The 25,898-nt window shown below is 36.9% G+C and overlaps 1 protein-coding gene across 1 annotated transcript in view; it reads right to left on the reverse strand.

Annotated features, from left to right (window-relative positions):
* Positions 1-22,063, reverse strand: part of LOC133572644 (A disintegrin and metalloproteinase with thrombospondin motifs 15-like) — a 45,846-nt gene extending 23,783 nt beyond the window's left edge. Inside the window, exons 1-3 of the mRNA XM_061925492.1 lie at positions 21,110-22,063; positions 7,868-8,000; positions 2,377-2,544 (exon numbers count right to left, since the gene is read on the reverse strand). Of these exons, the coding sequence (XP_061781476.1) occupies positions 2,377-2,544; positions 7,868-8,000; positions 21,110-21,937 (1,129 nt within the window). The 5' untranslated portion in view covers positions 21,938-22,063. The remainder of the gene's footprint in view (positions 1-2,376; positions 2,545-7,867; positions 8,001-21,109) is intronic.
* Between the last annotated feature and the right edge of the window lie 3,835 nt (positions 22,064-25,898).

Genomic DNA, 25,898 nt, shown 5'->3' on the forward strand with positions numbered 1-25,898 from the left:
CGCTTACATAGGTCTGGTGATAATGTTCCCCTTTAAAAAAAACAACAACTTTGTTTTGGTCTCCCTGAATCAAGTCTGTACATGCAAGGAATATGGAATGGGTCCATTGCAAGAGAAGGGAGGGAGAAGATTTCAAATATGGAGATAGACTCTCTGGCGGTGGTGTCAGAGAGGAGAAGTCTAGCAAAGCTCCTAACCATTATGGACAACACCTCCCACCCACTACACTCGGACCTTGCAGAGAGAATGAGCACGTTCAGTGGAAGGCTCCGACTCCCAAAATGCAACACGGAACGACACAGGAGGTCCTTCATGCCGACAGCCATCATACTGTATAATGCATATGTTCCTTCTTGACTGCACTTAAATGTAGAGTATATGTACAATATATTTATATTATTTATATATTATATATTATGTATATAATATATTATATATATTATAATATTTATTATTATTATTGTCTACTGTGAGCGAACTGTGGTGCTGAATTTCCCCCAGGGATCAATAAAGTACTTTCTAGTCTATTCTATTCTAAAGGTACATTCTCTCCTGTGTCTAATGACCACTTTACACGTGAATTGTCCTTGTGCTGAAAACATAACTTGTGGAACATGGCTCGGGAACTGGCGGCATGACATTGCAAATCCTTTTCAACCTATATTCAATTGAATAGACTGCAAAGACAAGATACTTAACGTTCGAACTGGAAAACATTATTTTTTGCAAATATTAGCTCATTTGGAATTTGATGCCTGCAACATGTTTCAAAAAAGCTGGCACAAGTGGCAAAAAAGACTGAGAAAGTTGAGGAAAGCTCATCAAACACTTATTTGGAACATCCGCCAGGTGAACAGGCTAATTGGGAACAGGTGGGTGCCATGATTGGGTAAAAAAGCAGCTTCCATGAAATGCTCAGTCATTCACAAATGAGGATTGGGCGAGGGTCACTACTTTGTGAACAAAAGCGTGAGCAAATTGTCGAACAGTTTAAGAACAACATTTCTCAATGAGTTACTGCAAGGAATTTAAGGATTTCACCATTTAAGGTCGGTAATATCTTCAAAAGGTTCAGAGAATCTGGAGAAATCACTGCACGTAGGCGGCAGTGCCTGTGACCTTGGATCCTCAGGCGGTACTGCATCAAAAAGCAACATCAGTGTGTAAAGGATATCACCACATGGGCTCAGGAACACTTCAGAAAACCACTGTCAGTAACTACAGTTCGTCGCTACAGCTGTAAGTGCAAGTTAAAACTCTCCTATGCAAAGCGAAAGCCGCCGGCTTCTCTGGGCCCGAGCTCATCTAAGATGGACTGATACAAAGTGGAAAAGTGTTCTGTGGTCTGACGAGGCCACATTCCGAATTGTTTTTGGAAACTGTGGACGTCGTGTCCTCCGGACCAAAGAGAAAAAGAACCATAAGGATTTATATAGGCGCAAAGTTCAAAAGCCAGCATCTGTGATGGTATGGGGGTGTATTAGTGCCCAAGACATGGGTAACTTACACATCTGTGAAGGCATCATTAATGCTGAAAGGTACATACAGGTTTTGGAGCAACATATGTTGCCATCCAAGCAACGTTATCATGGATGCCCCTGCCTATTTCAGCAAGAAAAGGCCAAGCCACGTGTTACAACAGTGTGGCTTCATAGTAAAAAAGTGCAGGTTCTAGACTGGCCTGCCTGTAGTCCAGACCTGGACTACAAGTGAAGCGCATTATGAAGCGTAAAATACGACAAAGGAGACTCCGGACTGTTGAACAACTTAAGCTGTACATCAAGCAAGAATGGGAAAGAATTCCACCTGAAAAGCTTCAAAAATGTGTCTCCTCAGTTCCCAAACGTTAACTGAGTGTTGTTAAAAGGAAAGGCCATGTAACACAGTGGTAAAAATGCCCCTGTGACAATTTTTTTGCAATGTGTTGCTGCCATTAAATTCTAAGTTAATGATTTTTTGCAAAAAAAAATTACTTTCTCAGTTCTAACAATAAATATCTTGTCTCTGCAGTTTATTCAATTGAATATAAGTTGAAAAGGATTAGCAAATCAATGTATTCTGTTTTTATTTACGAATTACACAACGTGCCAACTTCACTGGGTTTGGGTTTTGTTATAACACATTTGATTATACTTTTGATTACTGTAAAACGTGGGTACCACTGCTTATAAAGCTTTTATATTGTTGTGGGATACCACAAAGTCAGAGAGTTACAAGGTGCAGTTGAAAGTACAAAAAACAACGCCTGACTCAAAAGGAGTCAATGTCTGTCTTTGAAAGATATACAACTAGATCATAACCAGCTGAGAAGACAAGGCCTGCACACAATCAGTAGACCTTCTGTGTCTAGGTCCATAAAACAAAGTTTTCACTAACCATGACCTCGGTCCAGAAACTCAGTAATGATTGCCGCGCTGCACACAGACCAGGGACGACTCCTGTCGATCTGAATTAGAGTTGGTGACATCATGTGGTTCTCCTGGAGTTTCCCAAAGACCTCCTCGCATGCTTTCACATTATCATGGGGCATGTTGAAAACGTGACCTATGAGGATTGGGTTAAAAAGGGAGAGAAGAAGTATTTCATGTTTAGTTCATGGGGGAACAAGATTTGCCTTCTGTTTGTGCTGCAGTGGAACCCGTTTTTATGTCCGGGTTTGCTGACTCATGTCGACATAAGCGGTTGTCAAACATTAGCGAAACCAAAAGTAGTCATTGCTCACACATTTATTTGTAACTTTCTTTAGAATCATTATGAGATTGGAAGATAATGAAGGATTCTTCTTGAACGTATATGACAGTTTATTGATGTAGTTTTTCTCCATTAGGGCCTATTAATATTTCTAATTTGTAGTTTTTATATTCTTATCAAACGAGCTGCTATGGTGGTTTTGTTTAATGTCTTCAATACAATAACAATAAAATTTCATTGCTTATCATTTAAAAAGATCCAATTGGAGCATTTTGTTAGTTTTTATAGTAGTTTTAGTTCACATGCAGTTACAGTGGAAACAGAGTTGTGGATAAAGAGTATGTCAACAGTAAATTAATTATGGATTGTACACGGCAATAATCTAGTACAAAAATATATAAATCAAGGGTGTCAAACTCATTTAAGCTCAGGGGCCACAAGGAGGAAAATCTTTTTCCAAGTCAGTCGGACTGTTAAAATCATGGCATAATAACTACAAAAATAAAGACAACTTCAGGTCGTTTATTTTGTTTTACTTTGGCCAAAAAATAGAAAAAACACATTCTGAAAATGTACATTTTACAAATAATCCTCTGGCAAAACACTTTGAATTAACTTGAAAATTCTGAGGGAAACATCGATGAAGTTTCGTCAACACAATGAACTTAGACTTTGTTTCAGTGCATCTACAAATCCATTAATTATATCTATATATATATATATATATATATATATATATATATATATTAGGGCTGCAACTAACGATTAATTTGATAGTCGATTAATCTGTCGATTATTACTTCGATTAATCGATTAATAATCGGATAAAAGAGACAAAATAAATTTATATGCTTTCCAGTATTTTATTGGGGGGGGAAAAGCATACTGGCACCATACTTATTTTGATTATTGTTTCTCAGCTGTTTGTGAATGTTGCAGTTTATAAATAAAGGTTTATAAAAAAATAAATAAAAAAAATGTAAATTAAAAATAAATAAATGAATAAATAAAAATAAAAAGCCTATGCACATGCGCATAGCATAGATCCAAAGAATCGATGACTAAATTAATCGGCAACTATTTTTATAATCGATTTTAATCGATTTAATTGATTAGTTGTTGCAGCCCTAATAAATATATATATATACATATATACATATATATATATATATATATATATATATATATATATATATATATATATATATATATATATATATATATATATATATAGATATATATACAGATATATATATGTGTGTGTGTGTGTGTGTGTATGTATGGACCCCGTGCTGTTTTTCTTGGGAATTAATTATTCCTTCATTTGTTAAAACAGATTCGCATCTTTCTCTTTCTCGTATTACCACTCGCACGGCTCCGCTTGCACCACCTGCCACTGCTAACGTTACCATGTCGCTACCTCTCTGCTCGGCGACGGGTATGACGTTGCACGCGCGACAGAATGTGACGTATGTAAGAAGGTGTGCTTGTTTTATCTCTCTGTGAGAAGAAGAGACAAGAAAGAGAGAGAAAAGCCTTTAGTGTAATGCCCGCAGCTAAAAGCAACTGCGTGAGAATGTATACTCGAATACTCACAAAATAGTCATTTTCTATATTACACAGAGACAAACCCGCGATATATCAAGTATATTCGATTTATCGCCCAGCCCTAATATATATATATATATATATATATATATATGACAAGCGGTAGAAAATAGATGGATGGATATATATATATATATATATATATATGTATATATATATATATATATATATATATATATATATATATATATATATATATATATTTATATATTTATATATAAATTAAATAATAGCGCAGTAATTGTTGGTCCAAATCTAATGAGTATTTTGGCATAATGAGGGTAGTTTTGAGGAGGTTTTTTGGTCATTCTGTGTATTTTTTTACATTTGTTGCAACATTGAGAGCGTGTCAGACAGCCTGCTGATCACCAAACCCTGCATGAATGTCTACAGCGGAGTGCATCAAATACCGCAAAACCATATTTTGACGACAAAATAGCATGTTTTATTGTACGTTTATCATATTATTATGGGTTTTTTTGTCAGGAAAACTAATGTCAGACAGACTGTAATTCATGATTCCGAGCACAGCCGCACACATCCTTGGTAGCAAACATGGTGACTGTTGTTTCGTTGTCCATACTCTCTTTATACAAGGCTCTGAGTGGAAACCCTGTGACTTGCTGACTTACGTCAACATAAGCAGTCATCCAGATTATCGAAATTGAAACAAAAACTGGCCATTGTTTGCATTGAACTTGTGCTGTGTAACAAAAGAGTTGGTCGACAGCTACAGTATAATCGACATAAACAAGGCCGACTTAAGCGGGTTTCGCTGTATTAGGCAACACTGTGGCACATAAAACATTTTTTCCAAGCCATTTGTTTAATATGTATGAAGGCAGGCTTAAATTGGAGCTGATGTCATAGCAGGCCAGAATGTCGTTGCCTGGGAATATAAAGTATGGCATACATCCATGTACTTAACTAGGTCTGACAGGGGAATTCAGTTCCCAAAGAAACAATTTCTTTCCCTTCCTATGAACATGAAAAACTTTGCAAAAGAAAAACAGAGCTGTGGTTTGAGTGTGTTCAATTATAACTATGAGACAAAAAGGTCAGGGGAAATTGTGTAATTAGTTATTACATTACATATATTGGAGGAATGGAGCCTCTCCAGGGGCCTTTACATAAAATGTGTTGTTTTGACATGATGCCTGTTTCTGTTACAGCTAACCAAGGATGTTAGAACTGAAATATGGGGGTTCTTAGCCCGTGGGGGTGCAGGCTATGGGAAAGGACTGAGAAATGGGATTCAGCCCAACTTTTAAGTCTATAAGTGCGTCCACACTGAGAAGTACGGCAAAATGCACTGCACTGGCACTACCCGGATTTAGCACTCAAAATGGTGAGTGTGCAGTGCTGGACAGCCATACTTGTAGCCATCCTGGCTATAAGCAGAAAGACAGGAACTAACTAAAAATAATGGCAGCAGTGGAGCTAAGTGGAGCTGTACAACTACGTTGCAGTTCAGGGTTAGTGATGAGCAAGCTGTCATGACTTGTAAACACAAGTTTGGACTTTTTTTTACTTAGTTTCTTGTTTTATGTTTCCTGTCCAGCGCTCTTATTTTTGTTTCCACTTCCTGTTTGCCTCCATTTGCCTTCACTTCTCCTCTGATCTGAGCGTTGGCTTCCTTACCTGTCACTGATTGGCAAACTTGAAACCAGAAATAGGTGTGTCCTTTCAGGAATCTATTTAAGCTAGCTTTTTACTTTGTCTGTTTGTTTATGTCTCGTCACCTGTGATGCACACGCTGGTGCTCCCTTGTTTTTGGCTTTTTCACCTGCATTCGCCTGCTGTCTCTGCATGCTGGGGTCAATGCCAGGCCCAAAATACAACACAAGACGGTACAAGAAATAGGCAGTTAAGAAGTACAGGGTGTTTTTTTTACATTTAATTGGCAACCAATTATGTACAATAAATTATTATTGTCATCTGGGGACGGTATAGCTCGGTTGGTAGAGCGGCCGTGCCAGCAACTTGAGGGTTGCAGGTTCGATCCCCGCTTCCGCCATCCTAGTCACTGCCATTGTGTCCTTGGGCAAGACACTTTACCCACCTGCTCCCAGTGCCACCCACACTGGTTTAAATGTAACTTAGATATTGGGTTTCACAATGTAAAGCGCTTTGAGTCACTTGAGAAAAAACGCTATATAAATGTAATTCCCTTCACTTCACACATCTAGTATATATTAATACAACTTGATACTAAGCTGCATTTTAAATGTATCAGTGAACTATGTAGAATATCGCAATATATCGCCGTTTCACAATATCACGATACTGTATCCTATCGTGACTCAAGTATCATGTTCGGTTGTTCGCTGTTCTCAGTTCACTTTTCTCAGTGATTGTTTCCTTTGTTAATTGTGCACTTCCTGGATGCATTGACCTAAACTGATATTAAATATAATTGTACTTGCATTCTGCTGATTACACATGCTGAGTGTATTCTCAGCTTGGTGTGCAGCAATTTGTTTTTAACTTGTTTAAAATGACAAATGTCATGTTTTAGACTGCAATATTGTTCAGTTAAGTGTGCTATTGTACAGTATGCTTTGCTGTTGTGTAGCTGTTAGCTCTTGGTAGCCTATATAGCCTTCCATATTTAATATTCACAAAGGACTTCAAAGGAATACTAGAAAAAAACGGCCTTCTGTGATTATTGGAGGACATTTAGTATTTGTATTAGACCGCTTATCAGATTTTAGATTAAAGCTAAAATAATCCAATATAAATCAGATAAGGACACATGATGAATTTTGTATTTTCTGACTTATGAATGTTGTTACAAAGTTGGATAGTCGTGTTAAGCAATGCTAAAATCATGAGGTTCATGCATTTTGGCGTGACCTTGCACGCAGCTCTGGATGTCCGTTCGCGGGGTCTTGAGTCTCGCTATGTTGTGATGTCGCCACAATGTGGACGTACTTATTTAGATATTATTTCAAGCTCTCAGCCAGAGGGGGAGGAGCTCCTCTCCCTCTGCCTCAGTCTATGAGAAAACACAAAAAAGAAAAAAGAAAGTATTATTTTCTTCAAATCTTGGCATGTGCAATACAACACAGACATGCAAGGACATAAATGCTGGAAGAAAAAGCTTTTTTATGCAGAGTCTGACTCGATCGGCGAGTAGGCAGGTGTACGTAATGTTGTGACCAGGTGAATTTATATAATGTTCATGAACTTTATTTTGAAAAAGAAATTGCAGTGACGGTTTTAATATATATATATTTAAACAGTGTACATCATTACAAGATAATTTGATTATTTTGGAGTGGGTGGGGTGTTGTCTCATTTGCAATCTGGGAACCCCTACAAAATCTTGCAGACAGATTTAAAAAAGGTGTTATAAACGTGACTGTGGAGAAATAGTTATACAAGATTCACACCATAGCATATCCAATATATATTATCTAGACAGCAAGGTAGAGTTTTAAATTTAGATCAAAATCATTATAGGTCTTCTTTAAAAAACTCTTTATATTTTCTGTCACATAACCACTCATATCAACCTTTTTTTCCAAACACAAACTATCCGCAACAGTACATAGATCTTTCTTACCAAGTTCATGGGCTGTTGTAAAGGCTGACGGCAGGCCATCATCTTCAATGACCGAGCAGCTTCTCTTGGGGTCACACATTGTCCCAACATCGGCCATCCCCAGGGTATCACAGGTTGTGGCCCCGCAAAGATTCTGGTTAGTAACAATCAATCAATCAATCAATTCCTTTATTGTCATTGTCATAATAACACTTAAGTCATACATCAATCAATCAATGTTTATTTATATAGCCCTAAATCACAAGTGTCTCAAAGGGCTGCACAAGCCACAACGACATCCTCGGTACAGAGCCCACATAAGGGCAAGGAAAAACTCACCCCAGTGAGACGTCGATGTGAATGACTATGAGAAACCTTGGAGAGGACCGCATATGTGGGTAACCCCCCCCCTCTAGGGGAGACCGAATGCAATGGATGTCGAGTGGGTCTGACATAATATTGTGAGTCCAGTCCATAGTGGATCCAACATAATAGTATTATTATTACATGTCAACGAGATTTTGTTTGAGCTTTGTCCAGTGGCATAGAAACTGCATTGAAGAGCAGGTTGACCATAGTTTACAGTTTAGCATTGTTAGGAAGATGGCGAATAGAGGGACGTGGGGGTGGGAACAGTCGGATGTCTGATGGGTGTTACGTTGATGTTGTAGCAATGCAATGTCCAGAGCACAATTATTGAGGTGGTGAAGAGTGAGGTAATAAGATGGTCCGGGGCAGCAAAGGGGCAGGCTGTTCATTTAGCAGTCTCACAGCCTGGGGATACAGACTGTGAGACATTCTGGTGGTCCTGGCGCGAATCGATCAATAACAGAGTTTATTGTGAAAAGGTTTGCTTTGTGAAGGAATCGTAATCTTACTCATGTTATGTTTTGCATATCTGAAGCATGAGCCAGAGAAGGAAAAGGTAGTGGCAGACACGAATAAAAGGCAGATGGTCTATCTTTGTCTTTTTAACAGTTTGTTGATGCACAGAGATGATTACTTGTATTTAGTCCACAATGCAGTTGCAGTGAAACCCGTTTATGTCAACGCCTCTCGGGCTGGCTGACTGACGCCATCATCAGTGATGGTTGACATTACCGAAACCAAAACTAGCCATTTGGTTGAACATTTACATCGGTGCATTTTTTGTTGTTGTTGTGGTGAAATCCTGGTTAATACTGTTGTGCTTTTATTTTAATGTAGCGATGTGCAGATCGATCTGCGACATTTCGAGAAAAGATATACGATCACCATTGTAGATGTATGTATTTTATTGTGGATCACAAACGCTGATCCTTTCTATCATAATCCCCAGGCTGACAAGCAGCTAGCAGGTAATTATTTGTCTCCATACACAGTGTTGAGCCGCTCCTCTATATTCATAATAAACACTTCCACTACGACAAATAAACTTTGTATCTTAAGTATCATTATCAAGTATCATCATCAATGTAGGACGAGGCTAAACATACAGTATTACACACAGAGAAAGCGAATAAGGTGTCACACCGCGGTGAGGGAAGTCCTGTTTTGGGCGAACTTCCTGTTTTATGTTGAAAGTCTAATCCTCCTCTCGTTTCAGGCCACTTGCCTTTCCTCCTGTGTCACTGGTCTGATGTCTTTCCTGATTGCCTGATTGTGCCCACCTGTGTCACCCGCCCTCATGTGTATATAGTCCTCGTCTTCCCCTGTCTTGTTGCCAGAGTATATCGTCTCACCGTGTACCACCAGCCGTCTTCCACAGTCTTGTCCAAGTCGCTAAGTATTGCCTCGCCTTATTCCTCTATTTCTTTTTACCCTCTGAAGAAGAGTGATTTTTGATTTGTTAAAGTTTTTGGTCAGTTTTTAGAGCTAGTCTCATAGTGCTCTGCCTTCGTTTTTCTCTCCTCTTGGGGCGCTTTAATTTGTCGTTTTCTTAGCTCTTTATAGTGTAGTTTCTGTTTATAGCTTTTTGTCTCTTCCTCTTCGTGAGCGATTTTCTTTTGGTGTAGCTAATCTTAGATTGTTTTTTGTTATTAGATCAGTGTAGATTGTGCTATCGCCATTTTTCCTCCCTCGGGAGTGATGTTCTGTTTATTGTTTTGCGCCCTGTGCTACATTTGTTTTGAGTGTTACTCTAGTGTATCGAGTCTAGAGTTTATAGCCATTTGTTTATTCACTCTGTCTGAAGAGAGTTCATAGAAACTGCAAAATAAAAGCCTGCGTCAATCGTTCCCCGTCTGTAGTGATGGGTTGATGAGGCGTCATGAAGCGTTTCGACACATTGCAAAACTGTATTGATACTGTGTCGATACTGTGTCACTAAATACTCACATCTGCTGGACATTAAAAATCCCTACAGGTAACCTATGGACCGACTCAACTGACACTGATTTTATGACCTAGTATATACAATAATATAAACCAAGTCATTGTATTTCATTTAGGATTATTTCATATCTTCATTTAAATAAAAATATATTTTGATCTATTTTAGATACAGTCAATAAATAATGTGAACATGTATCATAACATGGAAATCTAAGAGAACATGTTAAGGATGCTTGTGGACTGGGAATTTTTTTTATTTTTTTTTACACATTTTTATTAAAAAATACAGTTTTTCCAACGTATTAAATTTTAGACGATTTCTCTTCTTAGTTATTATTTCTCCGGCTGTAGAAAAGACCCGCTCACAAGGCACAGAGGAGGCGTCAGTGCGACACAGTTCGCGTATCGGTCACGTGACCGAAACAGCTCATTATTGGTCACGTGACTTTCTAAAAGCAGTACGCGCACCGACACAGGGTTTTGCTCTATGAGCTCGACGCATGCGCCAATGCATCGGTGTTGCCGGACCCATCACTACCCGTCTGCAACTGAGTCCTCTTTCTTGCCAAGGCATTAAATAAGGAACTAAGTTAAGTATTGTGTTAAAACTGTCAATGTCACTCAACATAAATACATTTAAACTATGTATAGTTAATACACATGATTAGTATCAGCCTATCTTAGTCATGAATGATTGATATCGGAATCAGCAGCATAAAACCCTGATCGGAACATCTCTATTTTGAAGCTTACTTTGCCACAAGAAGGACTGTAGGTATGTTGCTTTTGTCATTTCACTCTGCTTAGCGATATTGAAGAAGTTAACAACACTACAACACATGTCAAAACAAAAGGACCAATTTTTTTAATTAAAATTATCCCGGTGGTAGTCCGATTTTCTGTCCACAAAAGCGGTGGACCATGTACAGTAGTCGACGCCGACTTGAGCGTGCACTTTTTTTTTTGCACTCAAGCCGGTTGTGAATATTTTATAGGTTGTGTTTTGTTTGAATTGGCCAACAATGTATTGTTATAACTCCATGGAGATTAAGGTGTGTTGGGTAGTTTTCCTATTCCTAAATCTATCAAAGGTTATGGCTGAACTCAAATTAGTCTTTTTCCCATTTGTGGCAAACCACTGATGTGGAATCGTTCGGAATCAAACCAACTGACAGATCCATTTAAATGTTGTATAAGGAACAGTTTTAACTTTGTTATTCTTGCCTCTATCCTGTTTATTTGTTCAGTATTAGTAGCCTGGTATGTCATAACTATGTTTATATTGTCACGGTCTGTGTGGCCGGTTTTGTGTTGTTTTTCCTTTTGTTTAGTGTTTCTTCTTGTCTAGCGCTCTTCCTTTTTGTTCTTTCTTTTTTGTGGTTTGCTCTGCAGTAGCTTTTCTCCTCGCCTGTTACTGGTTGGCAATTAGGAGGCTCACCTGTCTCTGATTGTCAATCAAGTGGGTTTCTGTAGCAGCGTCACCTACCTCTCAACACTGGTTCATTGTTTCCTGTATGCCACAGTGTGTGTTGTTTCATTTTTGCGTGTGTTCTCTTACTGTTACTACAGGCTTTACACTAGTCCTTTTTTCCTTCTACTTATAGAATTAAACCTTTTACCTGAATGCCGCGTTCTGTCTTTGCATCCCGGGGTCATGCCAAACAGCACTATGTCATGTCATGCCATGACAGATATGTCATCCCTTGCTCTTTGTTTCTTTTCTTTTGTTTTGTATATTATTTTTTTATTTTATTTTTTTCATGTTTTCAAATCAAAGTGTATTGACATTTTAGGATACGATTTTCGTATTAACATTAACATACAATGATGATCCAATGATGATTAACATGATCATATAATGATGATCTCCAGAAAATAAATGTTCCAGAGTCCACATACTGTAGAACTCATTGATATTCTGCACATTATGGCATCAAATTATGCACATATCCCTAAATGTAATAACTGGATATATACAGCATTGCGTTGTTGCTTTAGGTGAAATTAACAAGTACGCATTTATTTTTAACATTTTTTGTACTTCCAGGGTCATAAATCATCTTTTGTGTTTTGTTTTTTTAAAGGGGACCTATTACGCAAAAAACTACTTTTCTTACCCATTAGACTCTGTTTTCGTGTATTTGGAATCTGCATAATTTGAAATCAACTAATGGAGGCATAGTGGAGATATTTATAAAACAAATTTGCCTTCCTTCATATTTCCTCTCAACGAGCCATTTGGAATTTTCCCCATATGTGACTTTTTTCCCAAATGTGACATCATGCTAGAAATGTTATCCAAAGTCCGCCATTGTAGTCCGATGCTGTGGTCAGTGAGTTTCTTCTTTTTCCTCTATCCTCTTGTTGTGGGGCAGACTGGCTCATACATGCACACGCATTCACCGCTGTCTCCATTTCTAATACAAAGTAGCTAATAGTTTGAACTTAAGTCTGTCAGTAGATTCGCTATGGAAGTGCTAAAAACTACAACATGGTTGGCGGGGAGAAAACGCTGTCGAAGTGAAGGCACGTAAATACGGTAAGACCACCCACAAAATGGCGCATCCTGAAGAGCCAGTCAGAAAGTGACCTGAAAACGGTCTGTAAAACATAATCTAAGCAAAATGTTGACCTTTACATGTTATCACCAAGGAATTTTTTAAAATGTAAAACAAAAATCATAATATAACCCCTTTAACACTATGAAGTCACATTCAGTCTGTCATTATAGCATGCTTTTGCCCCTTTTTTCAGAACTACTTTTTTAACATGTGGCTTTTGTTTTGAATTAAAAAAAGGTTTATTTGAAATCTATATCCATGCATACATCTGGAAGGTCATTGATGTATAGACTGAATAGTATCGGTCCCAAGACACTACCCTGAGGTATACCTGTTTCAATTTTGCGGAAGGAAGATCTCACATTATTAATGGTGACACATTTTTCACAGCCCTTTATATATGACTCAAACCAGGACAATGACTGTTTGGATAAGTTGAATTTAGTTAGTTTTGAAATTAAAATGTCATGATTGGCTGTATCAAATGTTTTTTTTAAGTCTAGAAATACTGCACCGTCCACCTGTCCCTTGTCAAGGGAATGTTTGATATTTTCAGTTAAAAAACAAGTGGCAGATTCTGTAGAATGGTTACGTCTGGATCTGAATTGCAGGGGATTCAAATAGTGGTTTGTCTCAAGGTGGTGCATTAGTTGTTCCGAAACAATCTTCTCCAGGACTTTAGATACAACTGGAAGAAGGTTGATAGGTCTATAGTTAGATGTCATTCCAGCATCTCCAGATTTTAAAAGTGGTATTACCTGTGCAGTTTTCCATCCATCTGGGAATTGCACAGTTTTAATGAAATTATTCATAAGATGGGTAAGAAGCTGCATAAGGATGCCACTATATTTTTTAAGAAAAACTGTGTCTAGATTATAAATATGATTTGAGTATGTGGTGTTTAGGTCATGTATGGCATTTAGGACAGTTGTCTGACTAACCTCCTTGAGCTGAAATTAGTTGTCTCGTTTATCAGGTATGTCTGTTGTTTATCATCATTAGTCATACAAGAGAAACCCAAGGAAAGGTTTTTTACAGATTCTATAAAGAAATTATTGAACTAATTTGAGACATGTGTACAATCAGTAATGATTTTGTCTCCTACTTTAAGTTTATATTGGGTTTGGGTGGTGTTACCCTCTGGGTTTAATAGGCTATGTAGTAGTTTCCAGATAATTTTGCCATTTCCTTTGGCCTCTAATAGCATGTGAATGTAATAGTTTGATTGGGACATTCTGAGCTGTTTAACTACTTGATTACGCAAGCCTTTAAATATTTTCAAATCGGTGTCACTACGAGTTTTGATATAAATTTTTAAGGCATAATCTCTCTTTTTCATTAATTTCCGGATATCATCATTAATCCATGGTAGCTGAAATTTACTCTGGGATTTTTTCCGCTTTCTAATAAATGTATCAATAATGCGTCCGATAGTAGACATTAGCTGACTACAGCAGGCGTGTACTTGGTCATGTTGTTGGAGCTCGTCCCAATTAATGCCCTTTCATTCATTTTCAAATGCTGTTGTTGATTGGCGAGGGACCTCAAGTTTAAAAGTTTTCTGATCTTGGCTTTTAAACCTCGTCAAACTTTTCTTTGTGAGTTTTCTTGCAGCTAATGTCAGATTATGATCTGACAAGTCGGTGACTAGATTGTACGTTTTTACGATTCTGTCAGGCTTGTTTGTGAAGATTAAATCAATTAGTGTCTGAGTGTTTTTAGTGATACGTGTGGGGGTTTCTATCTTCTGACAAAAGTCATGTTTAGATGTGAGGTCTTTTAGTTTTTTTCTGCAGTGTTTGTCTAGCCAGTTTAAGTTGAAGTCTCCGAAGACAAGTACTTCACTGTTATTCCTAAAATTCTTAAACAGTACACCTAAGTCTTCGCATAGCGTTACAGCGCCCGCAGATGGAGGGCTGTATACCACTAATACATTGAATTGCATGTTTTGTGATAGTGTGACATTAATACATAAACATCCAGTAGATATATCAGCAGTCAGGGGAATTTCCTTTGCATTAAGTGAGTCCTTGACATATATCAGTACGCCCCCCTACTGCATGCCTGAAGTGGTATACCAGGGTTTAATGACAGATAACTCAAAAACAAAATTGAGTCTTACAGGTTTTTTACTGAACAATACACCCAGAATGTACATGAATAAAGTATGGATCAATAAAGTTTGTTTAAGTCTAAGTCTAATATGGGATTTATAGTTTGAACTGTAAACTGTAAAAGATTGACCATCAATGATGTTCAATTGTCCATACATCCGTTTAGTCCAGTTTCAGCTCTTAAGCAATTACGCAAGATTTCAACACAAACTGCCTTATCTAGTTAGAAATTTTGCTGTTGCATTCTTTTCAAGTCAGTCCCAAGTAAGACGACAACCTGTGCATGTCGACCAAGTCATCAAAGTCTATTGCACCATGTTCTTCTTGATACCACAAAGTGCTAAGTCGACATACCTGTACATACATTTGCAAATGTATTAAAAATAAAAAACAAAAAATCACATATAAATAAGTATTCACAGCATTTGCTCACTACTTTGTTAATGCACCTTTGGCATCAAGTACAGCCTCAACTCTTTTTTAATAAGATGCCACAAGCTTGGCACACCTATCTTTTTGGGCAGTTTTGCCCATTCCTCTTTGCAGCAACTCTCAAGCTCCATCACATTTGATGGGAAGCGTTGGTTTCATACTCGTTTTAAAGGCTGTAAATATTTGGGCACCCCACGATTCAATTCGATTCGATTCTTGGGGGTAACTGTTAGATTCACAATCGATTCTCGATTCAAAGCGATTCTCGATTCAAAATCCACACTTTTTAATAACATTGGGGGCCAGTTCAACGATTAACTACATTCCTCTATAAAATAGATGAACAGTTCTGGTAAATGTGTATACTACTTAAAAGAAAAATGGTTTTGTTCCATAAAAGTCTACCCAAACATTAAATAAAGTCTAATACAAATGGGGAAACAAGAGAACTATCCAACAATTCTCTTTTTTAAAGTAAATCTGTACAGCAGATATGGGCATCTACATCAACAATATGGTTTGTCTAGAAGGTTTGACAGGACAAATCAGAAAATATATATTATGTATTATTTACTGTTACAACCGGCCCTCAGAGGGCAGCCATAACTGTGACATGGCTCACAATAAAAACGTGTTCGACACTCTGGACATACAACATTGATAACTAGTTAAAAAAAAAAAACATGTTAATGACTTTACATGTGTATATATATATATATATATATATATATATATATATATATATATATATATTAGGGCTGTGAATCTTTGGGTGTCCCACGATTCGATTCAAAATCGATTCTTGGGGTCACGATTTGATTCAAAATCGATGTTTTTTCAATTCAAAACGATTCTCGATTCAAAAACGAAAAAATTTTTAAAAAAAATAAACAATTTTTTTCCGATTCAAAATGATTCATTCAATACATAGGATTTCAGCAGGATCTACCCCAGTCTGCTGACATGCAAGCAGAGTAGTAGATTTTTGTAAAAAGCTTTTATAATTGTAAAGGACAATGTTTTATCAACTGATTGCAATAATGTAAATTTGTTTTAACTATTAAATGAACCAAAAATATGACTTATTTTATCTTTGTGAAAATATTGGACACAGTGTGTTGTCAAGCTTATGAGATGCGATACAAGTGTAAGCCACTGTGACACTATTGTTAATTTATTTTTATTTTTATAAATGTCTAATGATAATGTCAATTAGGGATTTTTAATCACTGCTATGTTGAAATTGTAACTAATATTGATACTGTTGTTGATAATATTCATTTTTGTTTCACTACTTTTGGATTGTTCTGTGTCGTGTTTGTGTCTCCTCTCAATTGCTCTGTTTGTTGCAGTTCTGAATGTTGCTGGGTCGGGTTTGGTTTTGGAATTGGATTGCATTGTTATGGTATTGCTGTGTATTGTTTTGTTGGATTGATTAATTAAAAAAAAAAATGTAATAAAAAAAAAAATGTTTTAATGAATAATAAAAATAAAAATAAATCGATTTTTTAAAAATGAGAATCGATTCTGAATCCCCGCCTTCCGCCCGATTGTAGCTGAGATAGGCTCCAGCGTCCCCCGCGACCCCAAAGGGAATAAGCGGTAGAAAATGGATGGATGGATGGATTCTGAATCGCACAACGTGAGAATCGCGATTCGAATTCGAATTGATTTTTTCCCACATCTCTAATATATATATGTATGTATATATATATATATATATATATATATATATATATATATATATATATATATATATATGTATATATATATATATATATATATATATATATATATATATATATATATATATATATATATATATAAAATAAGCCTTAAAACATTGCAATTTTTGCTTTTTTTAAAAAGTTGCATTAAGGCATTTTAGGCCAAAACAATCACAAAAAAAGCCTATGAAATCCTTGAAGGACTGAATTGATGGCAATTGCTCTCAGACTGCAAGGGAAGCTTCCCCTAATATGTAAAGAAAAAACACATACTTTTGTGTTTACATTTCATTGAGTAAATATGCGCTGGAAGATGTAAAACATTTTGTTCCAGATTAACTACTATGGTGACGACTGACGCGACTTCCTCTCATTCATTATGGTAGCGTCACAGTGCATTAAACAGTAGCCACGCGTACATGGGAAAAATGTTTTTAACTTGATCATAATTCAGATTAGAATGTTCCCGTGTACATGGACCCTGAAAAAAATTATCCGATTATGACATGCATTTTCATGCATCACACCTTCAATCGAAATACTTTAATTTGACATTCGCACCACATGCCATATATGGAAGTAGAAGAAGAAGAAACAGTGACCTCTGCTTAACACAAACATGGCTCTGTGCATTCTACTTGTCCGACCTTGTCATGTTATTTATTTATAATGTTTTCCTTCTGTGTACTACTTTTGTTTAACCTCTCTTTTTAAAATGGAGCGGTTCTTTACCTTAATGTTGTCATATGTACGGGTTGCCGCGCGTCTTCACGTTACGACATTTTGTGCATGTGTCTGAGGCTAGCAGTTAGCACTTGGAATAAAACAGCTCGTTGAGACGACAATTGGATCCCTCAGTTTATTGTTACATCGGCACATGACATGACACTCCAGACCATACTTTTGTTTTTGCGAGTCTCGTTTTAGAGCAACAAACTTAACAGTATATAACGCTGCTTCTGTACATGTTTGAATGGGGGGAGACAGCAACAAGATTTTTGTTTTTGCTAGTCTCGGTTTTAGAGCGACAAACTCAACAGTATGTAACGCTACGTCTGTACAAGATTATTACATTTAGTCCCCCCTCCATCACCAAAGTATAGCTGACATCAAAGACATGCGCAGTAAGGTTTTTTTTTACCCGAACTTCAGAAGAAGTGTTTCCATGCGCTCCAATCTGAATGACTCTCGGCATAAACCACCCGTCTCGATCGGAATGAAATTTGGATCTGAACGTGCGTGATTGGGTCAGAATATTCCAAATGGCGTGTTTACATGAAGCATATTTATTCCGGTTAGTCTTTTAATCCGATTAATTGTGTCCATGTGCACATAGCTTGTGTTGACGCTGAGCTTCCATTGACTTCAATAGGAGAGCATAGAGTGGCTTGTTCCACTGCAGCCAAAGGACAGTCATTATATAAATGCTCTGCTTTTTTCCGCCCATCGGACGCTCAGCATCTCTGGAAGTGTATGGAAACTGGGTTTGGCCTCAGCTGGCCTGGACACTGAGCTTTTGCACGATAATTAGATGATCTGACTGAGGGTGAATCACTTTTTGATTGACTTCAAATGAGCCAATCGGCGATCTAAAAATTTACACAGAACGTTTATCAAGTTTCATTCCCTTGTTCCGAGTTGCTATGGAGAATTGTACAGTCCTCTAAGTGATGTTTTTTTTTTAACTCCGGTATCTTTATATCGTTTATCTATTATTGGAGACTGTACTCGTGTTTAGAGAGTAGCAGAAAAGGATGTTCCCCTACTGAATGACTGTACTGGGCTGAGGAAAGCTTGAAGTGAAGTAATATTTTATTTTTAATGTATCTATTTTAGAGTCATGTATGTGTATTTCACATTGTTTGACATTTTCACTGCAACAACTGAAATCTAAGTAAGATTAAATATCTCATATAAGGGTGATATTTGCTTATTTTCTGTCTGATAAGATAATTCTTCTCACTAAGCAGATTTTATGTTAGAGTGTTTTACTTGTTTTAAGGGTTTTGGTCCTAAATGATCTCAGTAAGATATAACAGCTTGTTGCTGAGATTTTATTACCTATATTGAGTAAAACATGCTTGAAACTAGAATATCAACTGTTGCAAAGCTGTGTCATCAACACTCACATGTATAAAACTACGTTTTCAAATTAATAATTTCTTATTTCAAGCATGAAAAAAAATATCATGATTTTGACACAATTGTGTCTCATAATTAAAACAGATGACAGCCAAATGGACTTTGCTGTTTTATTTTCAATGAAACAATAGAACATACGTACTCATATAGTAGTACAGTTGGCACAGTACAGTAAACTGACAGTTAATATTTAAACATTTAACATGTGACATTTCAAACTATTTTGAACAAAATAGTTCATGCACATTCAGATAAATTCTTCAAAATGACAATTAAAAAAATTTGGCCGGGGGCCGGGCTGTATATATGCGCACTAATTGACTGAAAGAGCACACACTTGGCGCGATGATGTCATGTTGTCGATGGAAAAATGCATTTTTAGACCATATGATTTGCCTGAGCGGCTAGGAGACCCCGAGAGTAACAAGCGGTTGCCTTGTTGCCTTTCCATTAAGAATAATGAACTACTTTTTAGTGTAAGTTTGCTGGTTTCAAGAAATGTAATGCAGAGCGCATGTCATTAAAGTCAAGATAATGGCACTAGCGTTTACTTCATTTAAGAATATTTTTCAACATATTGAGCAAAAAGGTCTCTTTTTTTTCTATCAAGAAAAGTGCACTTGTTATTAGTGAGAATATACTAATTTTAAGGTATTTTTGGGTTCATTGAGGTTAGCTAATTTTACTTGTTTTGGAAAGTCTTGACAAGCCGAATGTTCTTGTTCTATTGGCAGATAATTTTGCTTAGTTCAAATAAAATACCCCTAATTTTTGTATTTTATTTTCTTGTTTTGGAACACTGACTTTTTGCAGCGTTGGAACTGATTACTAACAAAAACCAAGGTACTTCAGTCTCAATAGTGTTGTTTTACTAAAAAGTTTTTACAAGTGAAGATGGTAGATACACTTACAGTCGTGGTCAAAAGTTTACAAACACTTGTAAAGAACATAATGTCATGGCTGTCTTGAGTTTCCTATCATTTCTACAACTCTTATTTTTTTGTGATAGAGTGATTGGAGCACATACTTGTTTTTCACAAAAAACATTAATGAAGTTTGGTTCTTTTATGAATTCATTATGGGTCTACTGAAAATGTGACCAAATCTGCTGGGTCAAAAGTATACATACAGCAATGTTAATATTTGGTTACATGTCCCTTGGCAAGTTTCACTGCAATAAGGCACTTTTGGTAGCCATCCACAAGCTTCTGGCAAGCTTTTGGTTGAATTTTTGACCACTCCTCTTGACAAAATTGGTGCAGTTCAGCTAAATTTGTTGGTTTTCTGACATGGACTTGTTTCTTCAGCATTGTCCACACGTTTAAGTTAGGACTTTGGAAAGGCCCTTCTAAAACCTTAATTCTAGCCTGGTTTAGCCATTCCTTTACCACTTTTGATGTGTTTTTTGAGTCATTGTCCTGTTGGAATACCCAATTGCGCCTAAGACCCAACCTCCGGGCTGATGATTTTAGGTTGTCCTGAAGAATTTGGAGGTAATCCTTTTTCATTGTCCCATTTACTCTCTGTAAAGCACCAGTTCTATTGGTAGCAAAATTACAATACTACCACTACCATGCTCGATGGTAGGTTGTGTTCCTGAGATTAAAAGCATCACCTTTTCTCCTCCAAAAATTGTGGCCAAACAGCTCAATTGTTGTTTCATCAGAACAAATAACTTTCCTCCAAAAGGTCTTATCTTTTTCTCTGTATGTATACATTTGACCCAGCAGATTTGGTCACATTTCAGTAGACCCATAATAAATTCATAAAAGAACCAAACTTCATGAATGTTTTTTTGTGACCAACAAGTATGTGCTCCAATCACTCAATCAATAACAGTTGTAGAAATTATTGGAAACTCAAGACAGCCATGACATTATGTTCTTTACAAGTGCATGTAAACTTTTGACCACGACTGTATCATTTTGCACGTGTGCATGTGGATGCATACACACTGTATGGCACCTTTCTTACCTGTCTGGTGAAAAGAATTGCAGTATCCCAGTACTCTGGATGTTTGTCATTGTACTTATTTAACTTTTTCTGCCAGGAGCAGAAGTTCCGTAGAGTCAAGGCTGCATTACTGGAAACCTTGGGCCCCTTGTCATCCTCCTTGAGCACCATGAAGCCCACGACCACGACGTTGATGGAGTTTAAGATGCTTGGGTGCTTGTAAAGCTTGGCTGCCACTGACATGAGTGTCAGCAGGTAATGCTTCAGGTCGTCGCCGTGAAATGAACCCATGGACGCGTCCGCCACCACCAGCGCCTCCACAAATCTGGGGACGGAGGCGAATCTTTTGGACCTTCCCAACGCAGTCTCTGCAGCCGTCACTTCGCTCATATATCTGTATTTTTCCAGGGACGTGTTAAATAACTGAGAGTCGGGTACCACTCCACACCTGCTGGATTGCGCAGAGCTTCTACGGCGGCGAACGACGTGCGTCCCGGTTGCGTCTCCATCCTGGGGGCTGATGAAATATTCCATTCCGTTCAAATAAAACCCGCCGTTGAGACCTTTGCACAAGCTCAGCGCTGCAAACGAGTCCAACTGTGAGTTGACACCACCGGAGAAGAAACACCCCTGCAGGTCTGCAGGTTCCAGTCCCAGGAAACTGGAATCCGGTTGGAGGTGAAGATAAAACTCCTGTTGGAACGCGTTCATCCTAAAAATCACTTGTTTGCCATGCGTCAGGGGATCGATTCGAGCAGGTTTGCAGAGGTCAGATTCCATGCAATGTGTCAGTGTCACGTAAAGAAGCACTTTTATGCAAATGAGCTGAGCACTAATAACTATAGCCATCTTCTTAACAGACACGTACGTCTTTCTACGCCGTTTTGCATTCAACAGCAGTTGGGTTTCTCCCCATATTTGCCCGTCTAATCCACGCAGGAATTCACTTTTTTCCAGCTCATGCAGTGAAGTCAGCTCAAAGTGTGCATCGTTCCTGCAGCCACTTGGTGCCAAATATTATTGTTGCTGTGCCGCGTGCGTGTCCGGAGCCGCAGCATCATTCAGAGGGTCGATGCAAACGTCGATCTTATTGATACCATAGAGTCGGTATCTGATCGATACCAGCGTGATGAAGTCAAAATATTTTTAAAAACATTGCGTGTTTTGATATCATAAATACATTGATGGTTTCTATTTGTATGTGGTATAGGATAGAGGACAGCAAAATCTAATGATTTGTTGAACCTATACGGCTCAAACAACTGTATGTTACAATTGCATTATTTGCTGATATTGTTACATTGTAATATATCGTACCAATCCACAAATTCGTTTTTGAGAGGAATGTATCAAGAAATTACAGCCAAAATCACAAACTTTCTCAAGTTCAGATAACAATTCTGGTGCACAGTATCGGTATCAGTATGACTTGAATGTACTTGCTTCACTGCGAATATTATGTGCCACTTACCAAGATTTGAAATGGTATTTTTATAAATGTCCCTATTTTTAATAGCAATTTACTTCTGTTTAGTCATTGACTAATCTGAATTTTAGCATGAATAATTGTATATTTCCATTCTAGTTTAAAAATTTGAAAATTGAGAAAATTATTCAAATAAGATACCTTTGTTTTTTTTACCCACATGGAAACTCTTGTTCAAAGATTCTGCAACAATTCGAGGATGCTTATTTTAAGAATTGCAAGTTTTCAGAATAAAATACTTATTTCTACCTTAGAAATCCTGCTGATTTCCAGATATACAACACTACAGGAGGCATTATCAAGTCAAATTATCTTTCCATGCAGCAACTTAATTATTACTAGTTTTTAGTATGTTTTTTTTTTTGTTGTTTTTTATAAAATCGAGTCTTTTTATATTTGCTCTATTTTGCAGTGCATAAGGTCAACACTAACGTTTGTAGTGCCACCCAGCCCTCCTCCTCTTCCCCACGCCCCAAGAAAGTAATTTAAACATTGACGCACCTACAACTTTTATTTGTATTTGGACACACATTCCGGTATCAATCGACTTTGTATAGTCCCATTACTTTTAAACTACCATGTGCAATACAATCAACTTTCAAAATTTAATACACAGCATATTTTCTTTTTTCTATAAGCGTCTGCATCGTTAAAAAGTTGTGCATAATGTATATTGAGCATGACATGCAGAAAAAGAGCGACACCTGTCGGTAAATAAAAGTGACTTGCCTTCTGCAAGATTGTGACACGAAGAAAACGTTTTATACTCTACCGCTATCTACTGGTATTATGAGGTAATGACGGTGATATCAGGTGAATTGTTCAAACATTATGGTTATACGTTTTATATATATATATATATATATATATATATATATATATATATATATATATATATATATATATATATATATATATATATATATATTCCCTACTGAAATACAGGGTTCCATGTTTTCTACTTGTTTTTTAAAGATGTGTATGTTTGGATATACAAATATTTGGGCTATTTACCCTTAACGCCATCCTGTGTACAATGACGTATTCCCTTAAGTTTGTAAAGAAAATAATATTATTTAAATACATCAATATCAGCAATGTAAAAATATGAAGAACACACCAACAAAACACAGATTTTTCTGGACAAAAACATCGAAAAGAAATGAAAAATATCAATGACTCTCATCACCCTAGTATCGGTCTAATACTGTTATTATCGATAATTAGATTGATGCGCCGACCCTTAGTTGCGGAAGAAGGACTGCAACGATTATTCGACATAATCGACAATGTCGATTATAAAAATTAATTGACAAAGATTTATTATTGTAAATTGTATACGTACACGCGTACACGCGAGTCCCATCCCAGGTAACACCTAACGTTAGCGTAACGTTACTGTATGGTTCTCGTTTGGTTATGCAAGATGAGAACATTCTAAGAACATTCTCAGAACATATCAAAACCTATGACACACAAAATATTTGCCTGCAATGGAAACAGCAACCGTTAGGCTTTTCAAAGTGTTTTTTTTCGCAAATTTACTTTATATACATTATGTAGTAACGTTTCCTTAACGTTCCGCGAACGTGTTGTGTTTTTCGAGTAATCTGACGCGCATGCGCGTAGAATCTTCCCTAAAACAAAGAAGGACTACCAAGCTCGACGACGTACGCTCGACAACGCTGCAAATTCCAGAATCCCGATAAATCAGGCAATTGCATTGATCACATGTAAGTAGATAGAAAGAGTGAAATACGAAGCACGTTTTTGTATGGCATCGTTGTGACAGACCTGGCCTTCCTTCCTGACACCTTGAAAGGCTGCGATATGAGAGGCAAGATTGAAACCGCCATGTTCAGCGTCACTGTGGACAGTCCCTGTCAACTCCACGCTGTTCCTAACCAAAATTTTAACTTAACAAAATTTCGATGGAATGTTATGTTTACGCTTTTATTCCTCCAGGTAAATAATTGCATCTACTGTAAATAACCCTAACAGTAATGGATAAAAATAATTTTGCTCTGAATGTCATGTTTACAGGACATCTCACACTCTAGGTCTGTTGATTTAGTTTTTCCTGTCGTAGAATAAAGTAAAACTAATTTAAAAATTGGTTAAAATCAACTCGCAGACCTAACGTCAAACTCAACCGTGTACAGCTGACCAATAATTGTTTGCTTAGTTGACTAAAGGTAATCACTCACTAGTGGACTATTAAAATAATCGTTAGTTGCAAACCTACTTGAAAGGAATGAAAACGTGTGTTCAACTGAAAATTTTGGTATTGCACCGATTCCAAATAAATAAGAGCCAGTATTGCTGATATTTTTAAATACACATTTTAAAGATTATTGACTGATTTTGAGATTTTGTTAATCATGATTATAATCGGAATTAAACGTGACAACGGTTATAGGCAAATAAACTAAAATAGTAGTGTTAACCTAAATGTGAACACTTTACCAATAAAAAATCTACAAAGTAAGACCACGTAACAATATCAACAAAATAGTACAAATATTCCCTTTTGTTGCACACAATTGTTTTAGCAAAATAACTTCAATAGTGCAAAATAATTAAGGAAAAGCAAAGCAAACCCCATTTTGCATGTAATATGTCAAGTAATGAATAACTGAGCGGTATAGGAACTTTTAGCACAAACGTATTCCTAGCCCCTTTCCTGCTCCATCGGTGAAAATAATATTAAGGGAAATTTCTCGGTGTAACCAGTCACAGTTTGGTCTCCGCATTTTTCGATTAATTTTAAACGATTGGCAGCAGGGTTGTTGCACAGCTGCATTTTACTTTTATCTGACGATGTCAACATTAAGTACAGATCAGTGTGGTCAATAGTGTTGTCAAACGTCATGTCCGTACTTGATATACAGCAACAGAGAATAAAGAAAGATAATGAAACGAAACAAGCAACACATTTTTCTGCAGATCGTAGACAAAAAAGCAAGTAGAAAGGCGTTTCTCACACATATAAAGAGGCAGATGTCACATTAATTAATGCAGTAGGGTCAGCACAGTGAGATAAAAGTCCACATTTTGACATAGCATAAAACAAACATCAGCTATTTTTATGTAATACACACATTACATAATTATAACAATAATAAAACATGGTATTAATACAATACATTTCCAAGACATAATTGCCAATGTTACTTAGAAACATTGAAAGAAATGAAAAATTCCTCAACGTTGAGTAATACATTTTCAAATTGCATTTATCGTTAAAAACGAGATTGATGACCACACGTTAAAAACTTAGTGATTCTGCTCATTTCCTTGAGAAGCAGCTACCATGATAAATGT

Source organism: Nerophis lumbriciformis, linkage group LG30, assembly GCF_033978685.3.
Source record: "Nerophis lumbriciformis linkage group LG30, RoL_Nlum_v2.1, whole genome shotgun sequence".
Taxonomy (NCBI): domain Eukaryota; kingdom Metazoa; phylum Chordata; class Actinopteri; order Syngnathiformes; family Syngnathidae; genus Nerophis; species Nerophis lumbriciformis.